Here is a 21,997-nt window from a genome sequence, read left to right on the forward strand (position 1 = left end):
CCGCCGTCTACCGCACGAATCCCAGCGGCCGATAAGGTCCCACAGAGTTGGCCTTCTCCAGGTCCCGTCGACCAAACAATGTCGTTTGGCGGGCCCCAGGGGAAGAGCCTTCTCTGTGGCGGCCCCGGCCCTCTGGAACAAACTCCCCCCAGAGATTAGAACAGCCCCCACCCTCCTTGTCTTTCGCAAGTTACTCAAGACCCACCTGTATCGCCAGGCATGGGGGAACTAAGACATCTCTCCCAGGCTTTTTATATCTCATGTTTGGTATGTGTGTGCTTTATGGTTTTTAATTGTTGGGGTTTTTATATATTTTTTTATTATTAGATTTGTCCCATTGTTACACTGTTTTCTTATTACTGTTGTGAGCCGCCCCGAGTCTGTAGAGAGGGGCGGCATACAAATCTAATAAATAATAATAATAAATAATAATAATAACATTTTTTACTTGTGCATTTAGTTTTGTTTCCTATGTATATAATTTTGCATTGGTATCAATTCAATTTGATTCCATTTCTTTTAGCCCATTTCCCCCCAATCTATACAGATTGTTTTGAATTTCTGTCTTCCGCAGTATCAGCTAATCTACCCAAGTTTGCATGATCTGCCTATCTGACAAACATTCACTTCCCTACTTTATCCAAATCATTAATAAAAATAACAAACCAAGGTTGATCCTTGAGACATCCCACTTGATACCCCTCTCCAGTTATGAGAATCCATTAACATGCATTCTTTCAGGCAGAGTATTGAGCCATAATTAATGCATCCACTTAATTACTATGCCATCCAGCCCACACTTAACTAGTTTGCTAATCAGCATGACAAGAAGGCTTATGAAATATTCTGCTAAAATCACAATATACCGTATATGTCTATAGCAGTGATGGCGAACCTCTGGCATATGTGCCACAGGTGGCACATGGAACCATATCTGTTGGCACGTAAGCCATTGCCTAATTCAGCTCCAGTGCACATGTGCCTTGCTGGCTGGCTGGTTTTCAGCTTGCACGGAGGCTCTGGGAGGGTGTTTTGGTCTCCCAAAGGCCTTGGGGGAAGGGGAAGCCATTTTCACTGTCCCCAGGCTCTAAGGAAACCTCTGGAGCCTGAGGACAGTGAAATATGGGTCTACCAGTCCCACTCAAAGTTGGGAAATGGAGGAGGGGGGAATAGTGTGCGCATGACTGTAACACTCTCTAAATGGGACTACCTTTGAAGAGTGTTCAGAAACTTCGGATCGTGCAGAATGCAGCTGCGAGAGCAATCATGGGCTTTCCCAAATATGCCCATGTTACACCAACACTCCGCAGTCTGCATTGGTTGCCAATCAGTTTCTGGTCACAATTCAAAGTGTTGGTCATTACCTATAAAGCCCTTCATGGCACCGGACCAGGATATCTGTGAGACCGCCTTCTGCCACACGAATCCCAGTGGCCAGTTAGGTCCCACAGAGTTGGTCTTTTCCAGGTCCCGTCGACTAAACAATGTCGTCTGGCGGGACCCAGGGGAAGAGCCTTCTCTGTGGTGGCTCCGACCCTCTGGAATCAGCTCCCTCCAGAGATTAGAACTGCCCCCACCCTCCTTGCCTTTCGTAAACTTAAAACCCACCTCTGTCGTCAAGCATGGGGGAACTGAGACATCTCCCCCTGCCTATGTAATTTTTGTGCATGATATGACTGTATGTATGTTTTTATATTGGGGTTCCTTGCTTTTTAGACTTTTTAAAATGTACTATTGTTATTTTAGATTCTAATTATTAGATTTGTCATTATGTATTGTTTTTATCACTGTTGTGAGCCGCCCCGAGTCTACGGAGAGGGGCGGCATACAAATCTAAATAATAATAATAATAATAATAATAATAATAATAATAATAATAATAATAATAATAAAATAAATAATAATAATAATAATGCCGCTCTGAGTCTTCGGAGAGGAGCGGCATACAAATCTAATAAATAATAATAATAATAATGCACAGGGGAATCACACTACATAAACAGAGGCCAGGAGGCACTGAATTATGAGTATGGACACTCGTATGTAGACAATAGGGTGCACTGACATGCTTTTGGTACCCAAGGGAAAAAAGGTTCACCAACACTGGTCTATAGCATCCCCACAAACTTATTCCATTGAAACATGAAATAAAATTTCACTGGCAGATTTTTTGTGGACAAAGACGTAGCACTTTTGGTAATCAATGTTTCTCCATTCACCTGCACTTCTTGTCCAGGATTTCTCATAAAGTTCCAACCAGACTATCCAGGAAGTACTTCTAAATGCAATTCAATTTGTTCTACAGATTCAGTCAGAGAAAATAAATATTTACTCTCAATCTTTAATTTTGTTAGTTCTTTTTAATTCCTTTAGGCCTGTGTTTCCCAATCTCAACAATTTTAAGATGTGTATATTTTAATTCTCAGAACTCCGCAGCGAGCCGGGAAGTTGAAGTCCCAACTTCTTAAAAGTTGCTGAGATTGAGAAATACTGCTCTAGACTGTCTATGGAGATTCTTAGTCATTCAGCTCATGGTTGTCTCAAAGGTGTTCTTTCAAAAGAAAATTGGACTTTGTTTTTCCTGAACTGAACTGAAGAAGCTTCTGGGATGAGAAGTGAAATAGTTTCAAAAGAAAATGAAGTCCAGTTTCTTATAATATTCATGACTGGGAGAACTATAGTAACAAGGTCACCATAGGCATAGCAACTAAGTCAGCCAAAGAGAGCTTAAACACATCTGAGCCTGTGCAGAGAATTTAAGCAGAAACTTAAGAGAGATCTCCATCTGTCTGGGCTTGTCTGCTCTGCTGAAATTAAACTAACTCTTCTCTGTTGTACAGCTGCCTGTATGTTTTGCTTGTAATTGCTATTACATTGAAGAAGAGTCTATATTGGTGTTATTTATTTATTTATTCGATTTTTATGCCGCCCTTCTCCGTAGACTCAGGGCGGCTTACAACATGTTAACAATAGCACTTCTTAACAGAGCCAGCATATTGCCCCCACAATCCGGGTCCTCATTTTACCCACCTCGGAAGGATGGAAGGCTGAGTCAACCTTGGGATATTATACATTTATCTTAATGTATTATATTCAGTGATGTGCTACCAAAATTTTTACTACCACACTGTGGGCGTGGCTTATGCATTAGGTGCTCTGGGGTGGAGCTCCATTTTCACTACCCCACTGCGTTCTCCCCTATCCGGGTAGTAGCCCACCCGATTATCAACTATATAAAGTGTGTGTACACACACGCACACAAAGCTCTTCTAAAATTATACACATTCAAACTCATTTACTGCGATAGGAAAAACATACCCAGAGCCCAGAAGAGAAAAAGAGAAAAAAAGGGGGAAAAAAATCAAAATTTTGCTACCGGTGCTGCGTACCTGCGTACCTGTAGGAGCCCATCATGATTATATTGTATATAAAGAAGTTAATGAATCCTGCTGAATCAGTTTACCTATGTGTGCTTTCTGGATTTAATTTTTGCAACAAATTCTAATACAGTTATCCTTCTCAAAAAGAACCCGTGAGACTGTTCTAGACTGATGAAAAAGTTAAGTACAGGTGCTCTTTAACTTATAACAATAATTGAGCTTGGGGGGCATTGCTATGATTGTGAACCCACTGTTTACTCTAGGGCTTTATTTTGGGGGAAGGGGGTCATAAATAATAGTCACATGATTTTGAGATACTGTAAATAGCTGTAAATGTGGGCCAGTTGCTGAGCACCAAAAATGTGGTCATGTGACTAGGAGGGCAGACATCAAACTTCCATATTAAGTCCCTTTTTTGGTTTCCCACTCACCGCCACTACCGGTGCAATGCGCACACCACTCCGGATGACCAGCGGGCGGGCATACGCATCCCAGAAATATTTTGCTTCCGCGCATGCGTGGAAGGAAAAAAAACGCTGAAATCTCTCTCGAGCACACATGTCCTCTCATCAGATTTTGCTTCCCATGCATGCGCAGAAGCAAAATCTTGCGGGCCGTGCCTGCCCGCCAGTCACCTGGAGCTGGGTGTGCATCGCCGTTTTCACTACCGGTGTGCAGAGTGGCCCGTACTGGTAAGGAATCCAACAGTAATCATCTGGAGATCCATATCTCAAGTCCCTTTTTCAAGTCCATCAGAACTTTGAATGGCTGATAAGCAACCAATTATAGTAAAAGACGATAGCACTCACATAATGCCAACGGTTGGACAATAGCTGTTGCATGAGTTTTAAAAGGTACATGGGAGGTTGATGCAGAACAGGGAGGATGTGGAGGGGCATAAGATCCCTCCCCGCTCCTCTCTCTCTTGTGGGTGTCTGTGGGCGCCACCATCTTTTCTTTTTGAATATTTTTGGGATTTTCTTTTGAATTTTTTCCCCTTCTGAGCATGCACAGAAGTCAATTTCTGGCACTGTGCATGTGGTCGCCATCTTTTTTTCTGTTTAAGTTTTTTTAAAAAAAATTCATTACTGCACATATGTGTGCCCACGCGGAGCAGGAGGAAGGGAGAGAACTGGCAGCAAGGTAAGTTGGAACCCACCCCTCATTTGGGCTTGAAAACCCCCTCACCCCATCTCTTTTATCCATTGGAGTTGTTCTTCTTTCCCTGGTTGCTTCCCTGAATCCTGCACTACAAAAAAAACCATTGAAAAATCAGAACAATTGGCCCTTTTTGCAGGAGGGTCTCCTAACAGAAAGAAGAGAAGGGACTGGCGAGGAGAAATAAACTGAATCAGTGTGAGCAACATCATTATAACATCATTTTAAAAACCAAACTTCATAGTCTTTCTGTTACCACTACTTTAGCAATGTAATCTTTCTTAGTTTAATGACTCTTCTAATTAAAAATGAACATACTCTGTCATTACAATTGATGGGCGGCCAAACAACAATGAGGACTAAATTATTAAATGTTTAACAATAGTTAAATAATTGAACTGTTTGAAAGATTGTTTTTTGTTCGTAATTAACTGGAGCTATAGAGAACAATTGTGTCAGGTACATTGTTGTAGCAAACAAAATCCCACAAAGCAGATGAAGAAGGTACATTATAACTCTGTAACTTATAACAGAACAAGAAAGATTGGTAGTGCTAGGAACTACTTTTCCGAAAACAGTATTATCAATATATGCTAATAACACGATCCAACTTTACAGTGATCCCTCGATTATCGCGGGGGTTACGTTCCAAGACTTCCTGCGATAATCGATTTTCCGTGATATAGTGGTGCGGAAATAAAAACACCATCTGCGCATACGCGCCCTTTTTCCATGGCCGCGCAAGGGCTTGCAGGTGGAGGCGGGGAGCGATGAAAGTTCGGAGGCTGGCAATGGTTGTTTTTAATGTCGGCCACCCACCCAGCGCCTCCGGCCTCCTCGCCGCTACCCCCCGCCCGTCCGATTCGCCCCTCTCACCGGCTTTCTTGGGGCACGAGTCCTCCTGCAGCAGCGCTGGTGGCAACGGCTTCTCGGCTTTTAGAATGCCCGCCTCCTTCCTTCCTTCCCTCCCTCCTTCCCTCCCTCCTTCCCTCCTACCTTCCCCCCTTCCTTCCCTCCTTCCCTCCCTCCTTCACTCCTTCCTTCCCTCCTTCCTTCCCTCCCTCCCTCCTCTCCTTCATTCCCTCCCTCCTTCCTTCCCTCCTTCCTTCCCTCCCTCCTTCCTTTCTTAAAAAGCACTTAAACAATGACAGAATAAAAACCCCCAGCCCTCACCTGTGTTTGAATTTCATTCACTCAGTCATTCATTCATTCTTCTGTATGCCACTCAGTCCCAACACTTTTAACCCACAAATTACCATTTCCCATCCCCTTAATTACTATTTCCCCTTCCCATTACCTCTACCTGTACCTGTACTGTACACATTGAATAAGACACTTAGTCATCCTGATAGTTATAAATGATAACAATATTTATTTACATTTTTACATTGGGGGGGGGGTTAGCATAACTAGGATAACTCGGGATCTTCTTCTATCACCATTTCTACAATGGACGCTGCAGGTGACGGTGTGACAGACCTCTTGGTTTGCGTGACAAACATAGTTATGGGCAGTTGTTGGCGCAGTTTCTTTTTCTGGGCTAACATGGCTCTGTATGGTGCAAAGGTGTTGTCAAGGGAGGCCTTAAACTGTATAGAGCGAGTCATGTTGGGAACCCAAAGTTCCACCATGCGTTGTACATGTGCAGCAGCTCTGTTCAGTTCTGCAAGCCGCTCAAGCGTTAGGCCAACGTCTTCTTCTTCCTCAGCTTGTTCAGCTTCCGCTTCCTCCTCCTCTTCTTCACTCGCTGACCTGGTCAGCTCCTCCAGATCTTTGTCTGTCAGCGGTAGGCCATGCTCATCAAGCAAACCATTGACTTCATCTGGTGTCATGTCAACAAAGCCTTCTCCACCCAGTGCCTGTGCCAGCTTCACAGAGTTCTGGACTGCAGCATGTTGAATTTCTTCGGGAGCAAATCCCTTGCAATCATGCACCACTTCTGGCCACAATTTCTTCCAGCAGGCATTCATTGTCTGTGACTTCATATCCATTAAGGCATTCTGAATGTTCTTCAGACACGATGCGATCATGTACTGACGCCAGTAGGCCTTCAATGTGAAGTTTTCATCAGCATCCATTGCTTCTACGATGCTTCCAAGGGAATTGCGCATGTACAGTGCCTTAAATGCGCGGATAACACCTTGATCCATTGGCTGGATAAGCGATGTGGTGTTTGGTGGCAAGAATTCGACTTGCACCCCAGCATGTTCATGTGCCAGGTCATCATGGCCTCCAGCATTGTCCATTAGGAGAAGCACTTTGAAATTGAGTCCTTTGCCAGCCAAATAATCCTTCACCTGTGGGATGAAGCACTGATGAAACCAGTCCCGCGTGAGGGATTTTGTAATCCATGCTTTAGGACTATGCATCCAGTACACTGGCAATGCATTCTTATTTCTGTTCTTGAGTGCTCTTGGATTTCGTGACTTATAAATTAGCCCTGGCTTCATCAAAAAGCCTGCTGCATTCCCACACATGATCAAAGTTACCTGATCGTTCATGGAGCCTTAAAGCCAGGGGCTTTGGCTTCATCTTGCATCAAGAAAGTCCGTGAAGGCATCCTCTTCCAGAACAGGCCTGTTTCGTCCATGTTGAACACCTGTTCTGGAAGGTAGCCCCCTTCTGCAATTAGGTCTTTAAACGTGCCCTGGACGTACTTTTCAGCTGCACCTGTATCTGCTGAGGCAGCTTCTCCGTGCAATGACACACTCTTCAGGCCATAGCGCCGTTGAAATTTCTCGAACCACCCTTTGCTTGCTGTGAATGTGTATGGGGCTGAAGAAGCAGAAGATGTTGATGGCTGGGGGTCTTCAGAGTCATCAGCACCTTCACCAGCACCTTCATCTGCAGAGAATGACAGGAAAGGGAGAGAGAAGTGACTCTTGAATGAAAGCAGTTAAATAATGACAGAATAAAAGCAGTTAAATAATGACAGAATAAAAGCAGTTAAATAATGACAGAATAAAAGCACTTAAATAATGACAGAATAAAAAACCCCAGCCCTCACCTGCGTTTCCCTCATCTGCATTGCCTCCTTCTGTGTTTGCAAGACGGGTGTACAGTTGCTGTGCCTTTGTCCGTATGGTGTTGGTATCCAAAGCAATGCTCTTTTTGTGGCAGTCTTGTACCCACACGGACAAAGCAGCTTCCATCTTCATAAGGCGTTTGTTTCTAGCTGTCACCATTCTTTTTGCAGCCTTGTTGAATGTCATCAGAGAAGTTTGCCTTATCTTCTTTTCGTCTTTCCGAATGTATTGCACACTCGATTCGTTGATCCCATAATGCCGACCAACATCTGCATAAGAGCGTCCCTCTTTCAGCATGTCCAAAAGTTCAATTTTCTCCTTAATTGTCAGTATCTTCCTGCTCTTTTTAGCGTCGCCGCCTCCGCTCCGCGTGCAACGTTTAGGAGCCATCTTCCAACAAGTCTTAACAAGTTCCAACAGTTCCAAAGCACACTGGGCAAACAACACTGATTGGCCGAAATTTCTGTCCATCAGCAGTCGGGCGAAATTTTTGCTTTTTTTTTGCGATGGCAAAGCTGATTGGCCGAGATTTCGGCCAATCAGCAATGGCCGACGTCAGTTTGGTGATGACGTATGACATCATCGGGTGGGAAAAACCGTGGTGTAGAAAAAAACCGCGGACTATTTTTAAATTATTATTTTTTGAAAAACCGTGGTATAGCGTTTCGCGAAAACCGAGACCGCGAAAATCGAGGGATCACTGTATATGACTATTACAGATATACTTTTACATCATTATATTGTACTAACTTTGTGCTAAGTAATCCTATTGTCTTATTTTATCCATTGTTATAAAGTTATGACAACTTTAGAACATATTTTAATTTATCTTATTAAAATAATATGCAAACATAGTAAAAAGTTGGTAACTGATTAATTTTATTTTGGCAAGTGTTGAAAAATATATCGTCTGTTTATTTTTCAAAAATAATGAGTGCCAATACTAATGACAAAAATTGGTCTGCCAATTTTTCAGTTTAAACTCTGGAACTCCAGTTTTCTCTACAAAGTGGAAGCAATTATACATCTGAGTCATAATTAATAGGCACACTTCATCATACAATTTTTTTCTTAATGTTGTTGAATCTATGCTGCACTTTTTAACTGCCTGGCAACTTGTTAAGAGAAGTTCATGTAATATCTCCTATAAAAAAACAGCACAAATAAAGAAAAATGTAAAAGAAAAGATAAAGAATTATTATATTTATCTCATTATTCCCTGATCTTTTAAATGTGAATACCAATAATTTTAAAACTGTACTTATTTTACTAAAGAAAATATGGTTCATCTTAACAAAATATTCCTGATAGCAAATAACTATAGAATAGAATAGAATAGAATAGAATAGAATTGAATTCTTTATTGGCCAAGTGTGATTGGAAACACAAGGAATTTGTCTTGGTGCATATGCTTGCAGAGTACATAAATGAAAAGATACATTAATCAAGAATCATAAGGGGACAACACTTAATGATAATCAATCATATTAGGAACTAATCAATATAAATTGTAAGGATACAACCAACAAAGTTGCAGTCAACCAGTCATTAGTGGGAAGAGATGGGGGATGGGAACAATGAGAAGATTAATAGTAGTGCAGACTTAGTAAAAAGTTTGATAGTGTTGAGGGAATTATTTGTTTAGCGGAGTGATGGCATACGGTGAAAAACTGTTCTTGTGTCTAGTTCTCTGGTGTGCCGTATCTATAGTGTCGTTTTGAGGGTAGGAGTTGAAACAATTTATGTCCAGGATGTGAGGTATCTGTGAATATTTTCACAATCCTTTTTTTGACTCATGCAGTATACAGGTGATCAATGGAAGGCATAGTAGTAGCAATTGCATGTGAAATATTCACAATAATTCAGACCATGGAATCTGCTCATTTTAAAAACATTCCCAGTTTGCCCTAAAGGAAAATCTCTGCTCACACAAAATTAGCTATATTCAAGTGAATTTCTTTGGTATTCCCATAATTTCCCTTATCAAGTTCTTGAAGAACCACATGATTCCTTATAATGCAGTTTGACCAGATTCTTTATCTCTCAATTTAGAAAAAGATTGTATAAATCAGAAGTTGAAAAAAATGTGTCAGCTACAATAATAGGGAAGGAAGTGAATCAAGGATGAATTTAGACTCAAAATAGAAATTAACTCAATATTTCTACTGGAAAGTGTGAGAATTAAAAGATGAATTAAGTCTCAGAATTTTCACCTTAGAAACATGCGATTTAAAAGAGGATACTGTTATTATTATTTTTTTACAATAGTTTTGTTGTAACAGTCAAGCAAGAAAAAAATTCTGAAAATTCTTTTAAATGTTACATCAATGTAAACCACCCAGACTCACTTCATGATGGGATGGGCAGCAAACAAGTTTAATAAATAATAAATGATTTTAAAGATAACCAAAATGGTTATCTATAATTATACTATAAAATAAAGTTCCACTATAATAATAATAATAATAATAATAATAATAATAATAATAATAATAATAATAATAATAATAATATAATTATAATAATAATAATAATATAAAATAATAATAATAATAATAATAATAATAATAATAAATTAGATTTGTATGCCGCCCCTCTCCGCCTCTCTATCTCTATGTGTTTTTCTCTCTTTGTGGGTATACGTATCGCAGAACTTGATCCACATGACTTCATCAGGAACATTGTACACAATCTCTTGTTAGCATTACTCTTCCAAGCAGTAAACTAAGCTGGGAAATTGTTGAAACTATTTGAGTTTCCATGCCCAAATCCCAATAGTTTATCTGCATTCCTTTTCAAGTTTAGAATTTAGAAATTAAGATTTACATGACCAGAGCTTTCCCAGGAAAGAAACTGTAAGCATAATAATCTGCCCTGCTGGCCCTCCAGTGACATAGTGCACCAACACATAGATGCCCTGTTTTCTGTTATATCTACTAGCCATTTAAAAAGATAAACACTCTCTTAAGTTGAGTCTAACCTTCCAGAGGACACGGCTGCCTCAGCATTTTGACGAAGGGCACTTCATTCACATCAACCTCATTGCAAAGCATCTCTTCAAGTTCCTTTATTATTAGCTATTGATTAGTGTATCTTTCATGAACTACCAATGCCATATTTATATAATCCACAATGAAAGCACAATCTGTCAGCTTTCTTGTTCAGTAATTTATTAAAACTGCTTCCTAAAGATTTTTAAATATTATCTAGAACAAAAACCTAGCAAAAGAGTTGACATAAAATTATAAATTGGTTATGTTTTAGCTTCACCTGACAGCTCATCATGCTCTTAGTGAATCAGCTGTTAAATACATTTAATGTTATTTTTCCTTAAATAATTCTATATTCAGTGAATTCTCTGTATCTCCTATTTTGATCTGCTAGAAAGATGAACAGGTTATTTAAAGCAGGCCATGCAAGTCATAGCCATGCTTTCCATATCTAATTCACACAAGAAGCAATGTGTTGGTGTAGCTTATTATTTATTATTATTATTATCAAGCATCATCAGAATTTTCATAGTATGTCAAGGATTACAATAGCATACCTGAAACTCACCTGCAGTTTAAGGAATTAATTTGCCAAGGCAGAGCCAACAATTCCCATGTTAGACAGAACTATTATGCCAACATTATTATTTATTAAATTATTATTATTATTTATTAAATTTGTATGCCGCCACTCTCCGTAGACATTGAGTAGGTGCCTTTCAATCAGAAGGCCACAAAGACAGTAGACTAATTTTCTTTAGTAAATGATAGTCTTTTTTAAATCAGAAATTTAAGGATTGTTTTTAATGTATTATTAATTGGATTGTTTATTACTGTTTTCTGTTTTCTGTATATGCTGTGAGCCACCCCGAGTCCTCGGAGAGGGGCGGCATACAAATCCAATTAAATCTAAATCAAATCAAATCTTTGATTCAGAAAAACATGAGAAAAAGACCTAGATTTTAAACGTAAAGCTCTCACCAGGTGGGAGTTCCTACTTACCGCTGCTACTGGTGTGCTTTGCGCGCAGCTCTGGGTGAGCGGCGGGCATGCGTGTCCGAGTGAGGTTTTGCTTCTGCGCATGTAAAGGAAGCAAAATCTCATGAGGGGACGTGCGCACAAGAGAGATTTCAGCAATTTTTTCTGCTTCTGTGCATGCGCAGAAGCAAAAAACCGCCAAAATATCGCACACGCATATCCCCTCATGAGATTTTGCTTCATGTGCAAGCGCAAAGCAAAATCTCACTCAGACACACATGGCCACTGGTCACCAGAGCTGCATGCGAAGCTCCATTTTCGCTACCAGGGCTATTTATTTATTTATTTATTGATTGTTTAGATTTTTATGCTGCCCTTCTCCTTAGACTCAGGGTGGCTTACAACATGTTAGCAATAGCACTTTTTAACAGAGCCAGCAAATTGTCCCCACAATCCGGATCCTCATTTTACCCACCTCGGAAGGATAGAAAGCTGAGTCAACCTTGAGCCAGTGATGTGATTTGAACCGCTGACTTACAGATCTGCAGTCAGCTTCAGTGGCCTGCAGTACACTCTACCTGCTGCGCCACCCCAGCTCATATGTTGTGGCTCGTACTGGTAGCAACTCGCCACTGGTTCTAACATACACAGTAGGTATCAATTTTTATGTGTTGTAGGTGACACGTCTGGGTATTGGGTTTTATTCTTGCCTGCAATAAAACAACTAACCTTCCTTGTTACCCGTATTTGTTTCCATTATAAACAGTACCTAAACATGGGTTAAGTGTCTGGAGTCGAGATTTATCGCCACTATTGGCATGAAGTCCAACATACAAGGCTTAAGGCTCTCAGTTTGACTTTTAATCTCCCAAATAACAAACAAAATGAAAACGTTTGGCACCAATTGCTCAGTTAAAGGTGTTTTAAAGCCTTAATTGGGATGCTGGCAAACTCCGTGGTGAAATGAAATTTCAAATTTTGCTGTTGTTGTCATCATCATGTTTCTCCAGAATTTTAAAATGAAAACAGTAGCACAATAGATATATGAAAATGACTCTGATTTGAGTTACATTTATGCAGCTGCTTCATAAATATTAGACCAACCTATTTGAAAATCTGTAGCCTCAAGAATTTTAAAAATCCATTCCTTGATTTCCAAGAATGATACTATGGTAGGAAGCTTCCAACAGAACAGAACAGCCCAATTTTGGACATATAGCCTCTTCAAACTTAAGTTTCAAATTTATTCATGGAAATATAAACAATAAATTAAAACTAGTTCAGCATATTTGTATTTTGGCCTTGCACAGTTTTGACACCACAAATGATTTTCCAGAAGTTCTAGCCAGTGCACTATAGCAACAGTTGATAAAAATTGAACAAGCATTTAATGAGAAATCTTAAAAACCATCTATTAAGGTATACTGCAGCATGTCCAGAAAAAATTTATATGAATAGCTGTCTACACAGATTCTTTAAGATACAAGTGTAGTATGGATTCATGATAAGTAACAGCCTGGCTGTTACTTCAGGAACAGTTTTGAGTCTGCTTCTTTAAAAAAGAGTATTACGAACATCCTTGACATTTTAGAAATAATTTATTGATTTTTTTGCTCAACACTGCCATAAATTAAATGATGTAATGGATAGCACTGTTGTATTACTAAAAAAAACACATGCCTTTCGGATTCTTTACCACAAACTGAAAGAGTATCAGCTGGATTAATGTTAAAAATAGTTCAGTTTGATGCTAATTTATACACACAAGCAAAATGAGGCAGTGCTGAAATAGCTACCAGAATCATTAGAGATATAAACCTATAGTAAGATGCTTTTTAGGAGGCTGACCAAAAAGGATTTTTTAAATTTGCCAAAAATGAAAACCTGAAACTTTCTACATGAAAAATATTGGCCCTCCTACAAGGTAATCCGTTGTCCTTGTTCAATATTTGTTTCTAACCACGGCACATTTCATTAACCATTCAACTATATAAAACATAGCAAGGTTGGCTATGCTATTAAGCAATTATGACACTGGTAGTCATCCCATCTGGTGGATGCTACATTTGAAGTCTATTTTGCAGTTTATAATCTTCATGTGAAATATATACATGCCATTATAACCAAAAACCTTCCTCTAGTCAAAGATGAATTATTAGGTAGTGTGTTATCCTTTGGGATGCTTGCATATTTAGGTCAGTGTTCTCAGAGTGAAAAACAAGAACAGAATACAGGAGATGGTTCCATTGGCATCTATTCCTCAAGAGGCTCCTGGTTGAAAGACTTAATATTTTGCCTTCGTTCTAGATTTAGAATTTCGACTACCAAACCCACTAGGGATTTATAGAAACATAGAAAATAGAAGACTGACGGCAGAAAAAGACCTCATGATCCATCTAGTCTGCCCTTATACTATTTTCTGTATTTTATCTTTGGATGGATATATGTTTATCCCAGGCATGTTTAAATTCAGTTACTGTGGATTTACCAACCACCTCTGCTGGAAGTTTGTTCCAAGGATCTACTACTCTTTCATTAAAATAATATTTTCTCACGTTACTTTTGATCTTTCCCCCAACTAACTTCAGATTGTGACCCCTTGTTCTTGTGTTCACTTTCCTATTAAAAACACTTCCCTCCTGGACCTTATTTAACCTTTTAACATATTTAAATGTTTCGATCATGTCCCCCCTTTTCCTTCTGTCCTCCAGACTATACAAATTGAGTTCATTAAGTCTTTCCTGATACGTTTTATGCTTAAGACCTTCCACCATTCTTGTAGCCCGTCTTTGGACCCGTTCAATTTTGTCAATATCTTTTTGTAGGTGAGGTCTCCAGAACTGAACACAGTATTCCAAATGTGGTCTCACTAGCATTCTATATAGCAGGATCATAATCTCCCTCTTCCTGCTTGTTATACCTCTAGCTATGCAGCCAAGCATCCTACTTGCTTTTCCTACCGCCTGACTGCACTGTTCACCCATTTTGAGACTGTCAGAAATCACTACCCCTAAATCCTTTTCTTCTGAAGTTTTCCCTTATGATGCTTGAGTTATTAATTCAACGCAGAATGCAAAATACTTCCAGCCAAAGTAATTGGTTGTATGCCAGCTGAATCCCACATATCAGTATAACTGAATCACCTTGAACCATCTTGTGCTTCAGCCTAACTGCATCTGGCATATAAAATGTGGGAAGAAATAATGAGAGATGTGCATGGCTTTGGAACTGAAGCCAAAAATGCTTTGTTAGGGTGATCAGGGGGTATGTGGCATACCTTCTGGCATTTTTTTTTTCTTTAGAAGTGGCATCTTTTTCTAGACTTGCACAATACTGCACAACTTTATATAGAGTGCTGGTGAGACCACATTTGGAATACTGTGTTCAGTTCTGGAGACCTCACCTACAAAAAGATATTGACAAAATTGAACAGGTCCGAAGCAGGGCTACAAGAATGGTGGAAGGTCTTAAGCATAAAACGTATCAGGAAAGACTTAATGAACTCAATCTGTATAGTCTGGAGGACAGAAGGAAAAGGGGGTGCATGATCAAAACATTTAAATATATTGAAGGGTTAAATAAGGTCCAGGAGGGAAGTGGTTTTAATAGGAAAGTGAACACAAGAACAAGGGGACACAATCTGAAGTTAGTTGGGGGAAAGATCAAAAGCAACATGAGAAAATATTATTTTACTGAAAGAGTAGTAGATGCTTGGAACAAACTTCCAGAAGACATGGTAGATAAATCCACAGTAACTGAATTTAAACATGCCTGGGATAAACATAGATCCATCCTAAGATTAAATACAGAAAATAGTATAAGGGCAGACTAGATAGATCGTGAGGTCTTTTTCTGCCATCAGTCTTCTATGTTTCTATGTTTAGGAAAGTATTGTTTCGCATTGAATAACTTCTGGCAGCATGCCCATGCCCACTCCGAAGCATCCTGTCAGCATTTCCTTAATTCAAACTTTATTTTCATGGGATCATGCACTAGAAAATGATGCAGCCTCCTAAGGTGGTACATGAGACATTTGGGAATTCATGATTATCACTTTTTTTCCCCAAATGGTCTGTCAAAAATAGGTTAAGTCTTTCTCAGATTGCATATAAAGTTTATTAACGGTTTGTTTCAATTGTTTCTTGTATTGACTGCATTGCTAATTGTTTGTTATTTGAACTAGTAACGATATCTTTTTCTCTAAAATTCATTCTTTAAATAAATAATTCTATACAGCGAGCGATTAGGTCCCACAGAGTTGGCCTTCTCCGGGTCCCGTTGACGAAACAATGTCATCTGGCGGGGCCCAGGGGAAGAGCCTTCTCTGTGGCGGCCCCGACCCTTTGGAACCAACTCCCTCCGGAAATTAGAACTGCCCCCACCCTCCTTGCCTTTCGCAAACTCCTAAAAACCCACCCTTGCCGTCAGGCATGGGGAAATTGATTCCCCCGGGCTGTTTCATTTTATGTATGGTTTGTTTGGGATGCATGACTGTGTTTTTATAATAAGGGGTTTAAACTGTCCTTTTTAACCATTAGATTTGTACTATGTATTGTTGTTGTAAGCCGCTCCAAGTCTCCGGAGAGGGGTGGCATACAAATCTAATAATAATGATAATGATAATAATAATAATAAAGAAGTGACAGAAATAGGTAACCTGTTGCGTAATCGTATCCCATGGTCCTTGCCAGAGGCGATCCCTATAGCATTCATGCACACATTTCCATATTTCATCTAGTGTTAAAGGTTTTCCATCTGTAAAAAGAAATCCACATAATTTATTATGAGAAGTTGTTTATAAGACCTATGTATAATTTTTATATTTAAAATATACATGATTGATAACAAACAAAATTAGCAGTGATGAGGACATTAATTCTTCTTAATCTAAAAGAACCACAATAATAATGTCATGATGTTTGTTTGTATACAGACAAAGAAATTAGGATGTCCAACCTTATTAATCATTGTTGGGTAACTTATGTAACTCTAAATGGTACGATAGTTGCCTTCAACAAGATGCTCTGTGTAATATTGATTATGCCCTCACTCTTAAATCAGCTTTGTTTAATAAAATAAAGTTTCTGTATTGAAACAAATGTATGATCTGTTTTTGACAAATGAGAGAATATTTTGATTTTTTTTCCAATAACTGTCATTATCATGGCATTTATCAGGTGTCAGAAGGACATTATACTGTGATAAATAGTCTTATTCCATTGACATTTTCATCTTCATGAAATAAACAAGATTTATTCCTCCAATTAACATTTGAATGTCATATTTAGATAGAACTCGAAATCATGTTGACATCAGATTCAGGGGTTTTTTTTACATACTGAAAATGGAGGACAACATTCTATTTACTATTTAGCAGCACTAATGTCAAGTGCAAAAACAATATAAGAGAAGCAAAGAGACTATTGGAAACTAATATCTATATAGGAAAATTGGAATGTGTCACAACAGAAAATAACTTCAAAAGATTGATGGATTAGTTATCAAATTGCTAATACAAAGAAAACAAGTTTTTGATTATGCTCTTTATGTGCCGCTTAATTCCATCTAGACCGTCCCCCCATTTTCCTATTCCATTCTTGAGATGCTTATGTATTTCCTTTCATTTTGTTTTAGAATTTACTTAATAATTCTGAGATGATCAAGAGTTCTTTTATGGACATTTTTTCACTTTGCAGTCTTTCTTGCTATTCACATTTCCTGTTTTGAAAAAGGCCCATTGTGGGAGTTTCCTCAAGATGTCTCCTTTGGGATTTAATTGAATCATAGGAAACTAAGGCAGTTGAAGACTGGTGGAAAGATGATTATACATTGAAAGAAAGATTGTCAACATATTCTCTTTGACCACTTCATAAAACAAAGTTAAGTACATGAATTTCATGAGAATTTTTCTGCAACTTTCTTTTTATAAGAAATTTAGAAAGCAATTTCTTTTTTTATCTAATTAAAGGCAAGTGGTTAAAGAAAATGCAGAAGAACTTTTGTTGCATAGCACTAGTTTTAATAGGAAATGCTAAACATAAAAAGAGATCTGATTCCTGCTGCGAAACTTCCATTTTACATCTGCCATGACTGGCTTCCTTCCAGACATTAAGTAAAACAAATTTGCTTAGATAAATATGAGTATCTGTTATTGATATGGTAATGCACAATTTCAATTTTGTGTTATAATTGCTATTCTGGTTCAAGTATTCTTTGTCTGATTGAATTGGCCCTATTCTAGAATGAAGTCTTTACAAATATAAAAAAGCAGCTACACAAATTGATATTATTGCATTTATTGATGAGCAGTATGTTTGGATAAAGGCTCAAATTTTTGTCTTCAAAAGGCTAAAAGCTTGCAAAGTCTGTCCATCTGATCCTGAAACTCTTCATTGGAGCAGAAGAAAGGGCCAGTTTCAAAGTTGCTGCCTGTTTTAATGTAAGCTGATGCAATAGCATTAGAGTTGGCCTTCTCCGGGTCCCGTCAATTAAACAATGTCATTTGGCGGGACCCAGGGGAAGAGCCTTCTCTGTGGCGGCCCCGGCCCTCTGGAACTAACTCCCCCCAGAAATTAGAATAGCCCCCACCCTCCTTGCCTTTCGTAAGCTCCGTAAAACCCACCTCTGCCGTCAGGCATGGGGGAACTGAGATATTCTTTCCCCCTAGGCAGCTACAATTTATGCATGGTATGTTTGTATGTATGATTGGTTTTTATAATAAGGGTTTTTAGCTGTTTTAGTATTGGATTGTCGCATGTTGTTTTTACCACTGTTGTTAGCCGCCCCGAGTCTACGGAGAGGGGCGGCATACAAATCCAATAAATAAATAAATTACTATCACACAAATAAATGGTAAAAGGAAACTTTTATAATATAGAGATATAATTTTTCCTTCCAACTTTTAATTAAATAAAAGTTCTAAAATTAATTCCAATTAGTTGGGATTATTATTTGGAAAGAACAAATTGGGAATGAAGCGGTAGAGTTCAAACAAATCTCTAGATTTATATTTAACATTTGAAGACCTGGTTAGATTTGGTTAAATAATAATGTTCTTATTGATTTTAATGTCTTCCAAAGCAGGAAAATGTTTTAGCAACATGTTTATGAACCCTTTAATGATAAAATTGCTGCCACAAAAGTCATTTCTACATAGAAAATTAAGACAAAAATATTTGCAATTTCATTTTCTTGCAAGAACTTGTGTTCATCGGTTCTGATAACTATTCATTTCCATTGCAAAAAAGAGACACATCTCATATGAAACTGCCCTAAAAAGAAACACTACCCATGGGTTATACAAAACATAGAATAATCTCTGAAATCCAGTTCTGGTATCACAGCTGTAATTTACTTTAATAAAAAGTGCACAAAGTGCTACCAGAATCCCACAGATATGTAGATAATGCAATATTAATCATTCACTAAGAATAATGTTTATATGTGGAAGAAAAAACAATTAGTAATATAAAAATAATTTATACTTATATTTTTAATATAGACAAGATGTTAGTACAGGTAGTCCTCTACTTACAATCACAGTTGAGCCCAAAATGTACAGTATATTGCTAAGCGATACAGGGGTTAAGTGAGCTTTCCTCATTTTATAACCTCTCTTGCCCCAGTTGTTGAGTGAATCATCAGAATTGCTAAGTGAGTGACACGATTGTTAAGTGAATCTGGCTTCCCCATTGACTTTGCTGGTTAGAAGGTCACAAAAGGGGATCACATGATTCCGCCCCCCCCCCCCCAGGATATTGCAATCATCCTAAATATGTATCAGTTGCCAAGACCCTGAGTTTTGATCATGTGACCCTAGGGATGAAGCACAAGTCATTAACTGTGAAAAATGGTTGTTAGTTGCTTTTTTAAATGCCATTGTAACTTTGAATGGTCACTAAATGAACTGTTGTAAATTGAGGACTCCCTTTACTAAAGCTAAAGTAATTTAAGACTTCAATTTTTTTGAAAATGAAATAAAATTCATAACATTCACATTAGATATTAAATTTTATATTGGATGAATATTCACAATGCAAGGTATAATGTACCAATCACAAACTCTAACTTAGTATCAGTTAATATCACAAACTCTAACTTAATATCAGTGACCGAATGAGATATATTTCCATGCAATAGTACAGAAATAGTACAAGTAGAAAACAATAACAATAGAAAGAAATATGGTATTAAATGCTTTTTTATTAGCACTATACAGTATAAGCTTTATTTTCTATCCACACATTCCATGTACTGATAAAACAAGTTTAAGATTATAACAAATCCAACCAAATAAATTATTTTCAAATTACTGTTAACAAACTCAACTAAATAATGAAAGAGGTAGTCTTCACAGCTAAGTCTGCCCATTTAAGACATTTCCCATTTTTAAAATTTGAATGATTCTATCATGTTAGATTTGTCTTTGTCTTTCTCTTAAAAGAAACACATTGTGTGAATTACAACTCTGCAACATCCGAAGGGCATTTAAACAAAACAGTATGGGGAAATGGTCGATTTTAGCTCTGGATTGGTTCTACTCTTCAGTGAAGAAATGTAAGATAGAAGGAACTCAGAGTTAATTGTGAAAATCCTTCAAAAGCTATTGTTTTCTACTGTGGAAAAATTCCCAACAAACATGTTATGGCACATAATTATACTTTCAGGAACAATTAAAATTCTGTACTGCAAGGGGAGCTGTTGGCATGCAATATAATGATGGTGCATTAAATCATCCATCAGCTTCTGCAATATCCACTCCAGCTTTAAGGAGTCATGTTTCAACACATCTGATTCCCTGATGCTGACAAGCTAAACAACTTGTTTTGTCTCTGGGAGCTCTTCTCTGGTGATTAACTGCTTATAGTGAATACTAATTATGTGAAAATAGCACACTTTTAAAAAATGGGGGGTAGGGATGAAACTCGCCTTATACAGTATCTACAACCACAGCAGCATTTCTTTCCTACTATCCACTTTCACCCAAAGGGAATGCTGCTGTTCAGATGAATACAAATATGACATATTTTCACATGCTAAATTAATCGGCCTCTTACTTTATATTTTTAAATCACCAAGTAATCAGCAAGCATTTCATGATTTGCCTACCTGCAAATAGTTTTCAACAGTGTGTTGCACCTTTGTCAAAAGTTTATAATAATTACAAGAATATAGGCTCACGGTAAGTTAGCAAACTATTACAGGCAATGTTGCTTGAGATGTGCATCTCATTTCCTGAATCCTAAATTGCAAATACTGTATACCCCAAATTATCATGTGCAAAAATATGAACCTGAAATTAAAAACCCTTTTACCAGATTTGTCTGAAAATGTCCTCTTCCAATTTTGCATCCGGAGAACTAGTTAAAATGCTAACATGGCAAAATTAAAAGCCATTAAACAATATAAGGCAGCAAGTGATTAAATCTACCAAGCACATTCAGAGCATCTTAAGCTACTTTTTAATTAAAAAGAAAAAGATATCACTAGTAACGTTCAGATGTGTTAATCTAGATAAAACAACATAATTCCACACACAAAAGCTAATGATGCTGCTGTATGAGAAGCTAAAGTTAAAAATTACTTCGGAATTTCAACTCCCTAATCTCAAGAATTCCTTGGATGGAAAAATGTAGCATATAGACAGGAAAATAATACAATCATTCTGTTGTGGTTAGCTCTGGCCCTGCTCCTGCCCCAAGGACTGTGGATGTGGGGGAGACATCCACATGCTGTAGGCCTGTTTTGCTCCCGGTGGAATCTGATGATGAAGTCTCCTCTGACCAAGAAGACATGAGTGACAGGGAGGAGGAGAGTGTGGCAGACAGCTCAGAAGGAGATCAATTATCTAGCTCTTCCTTGGATTCGGAACAAGAGTTAATGATACAGCCACGCATGCGGAGAGCGATGCATAGGCAACAACAACTGAGAGATTATTATCAAAGAAAATGAGGCCACCTGTGGTTGGGTGGGGCTGTGGTAATTAGTGAGGCTGCTATAAATAGCAGCCTGTGGGTTTGGCCATTGTGGAGGAGTATCTGATCATTGTGTTTCATGACTGCTTTGCTGACTTCGATCTTTGTGTGCTGATTTTTCCCCGCTTTGAAACTAAATCAGAGCAAAGTGTGTTTCACTTTGTGAAAGAAGGACTGTGAATTGCCTCACAGCTGCAAGCTAAGTATCACAGAACTGATAAGGGACTTGTACAAATTACCAATTTGTTTGGAGACAAGTGCTCTTTGCTATACAAAAAGAGTGCTCTGTTTATTTGCATTTTCGGTATAAAGAACATTGTTTTGAATTTTCAAACGTGTGTGTTTCTGAAATTGTATCTGTGCATTTTTTGGGAGGATTCTACCAGAGAGCTCGACAGAACACATGCAAGTCCTAGTTTGGACTTACCACAAGTATGCAACTCCTGGTATTCCTTATTATTATTATATGGCATTTTTGTCCATCTATAGAC

The 21,997-nt window shown here is 38.3% G+C and overlaps 1 protein-coding gene across 1 annotated transcript in view; it reads right to left on the bottom strand.

The window, feature by feature from the left end:
- ATG10 (autophagy related 10) overlaps positions 1-21,997 on the bottom strand; it is a 134,914-nt gene that overhangs the window by 14,458 nt on the left and 98,459 nt on the right. The window contains exon 5 of the mRNA XM_070743103.1: positions 16,190-16,287. Coding sequence (XP_070599204.1) covers positions 16,190-16,287 — 98 coding nt within the window. The remainder of the gene's footprint in view (positions 1-16,189; positions 16,288-21,997) is intronic.

This window comes from Erythrolamprus reginae, chromosome 2 (genome assembly GCF_031021105.1).
Source record: "Erythrolamprus reginae isolate rEryReg1 chromosome 2, rEryReg1.hap1, whole genome shotgun sequence".
NCBI lineage: Eukaryota > Metazoa > Chordata > Lepidosauria > Squamata > Dipsadidae > Erythrolamprus > Erythrolamprus reginae.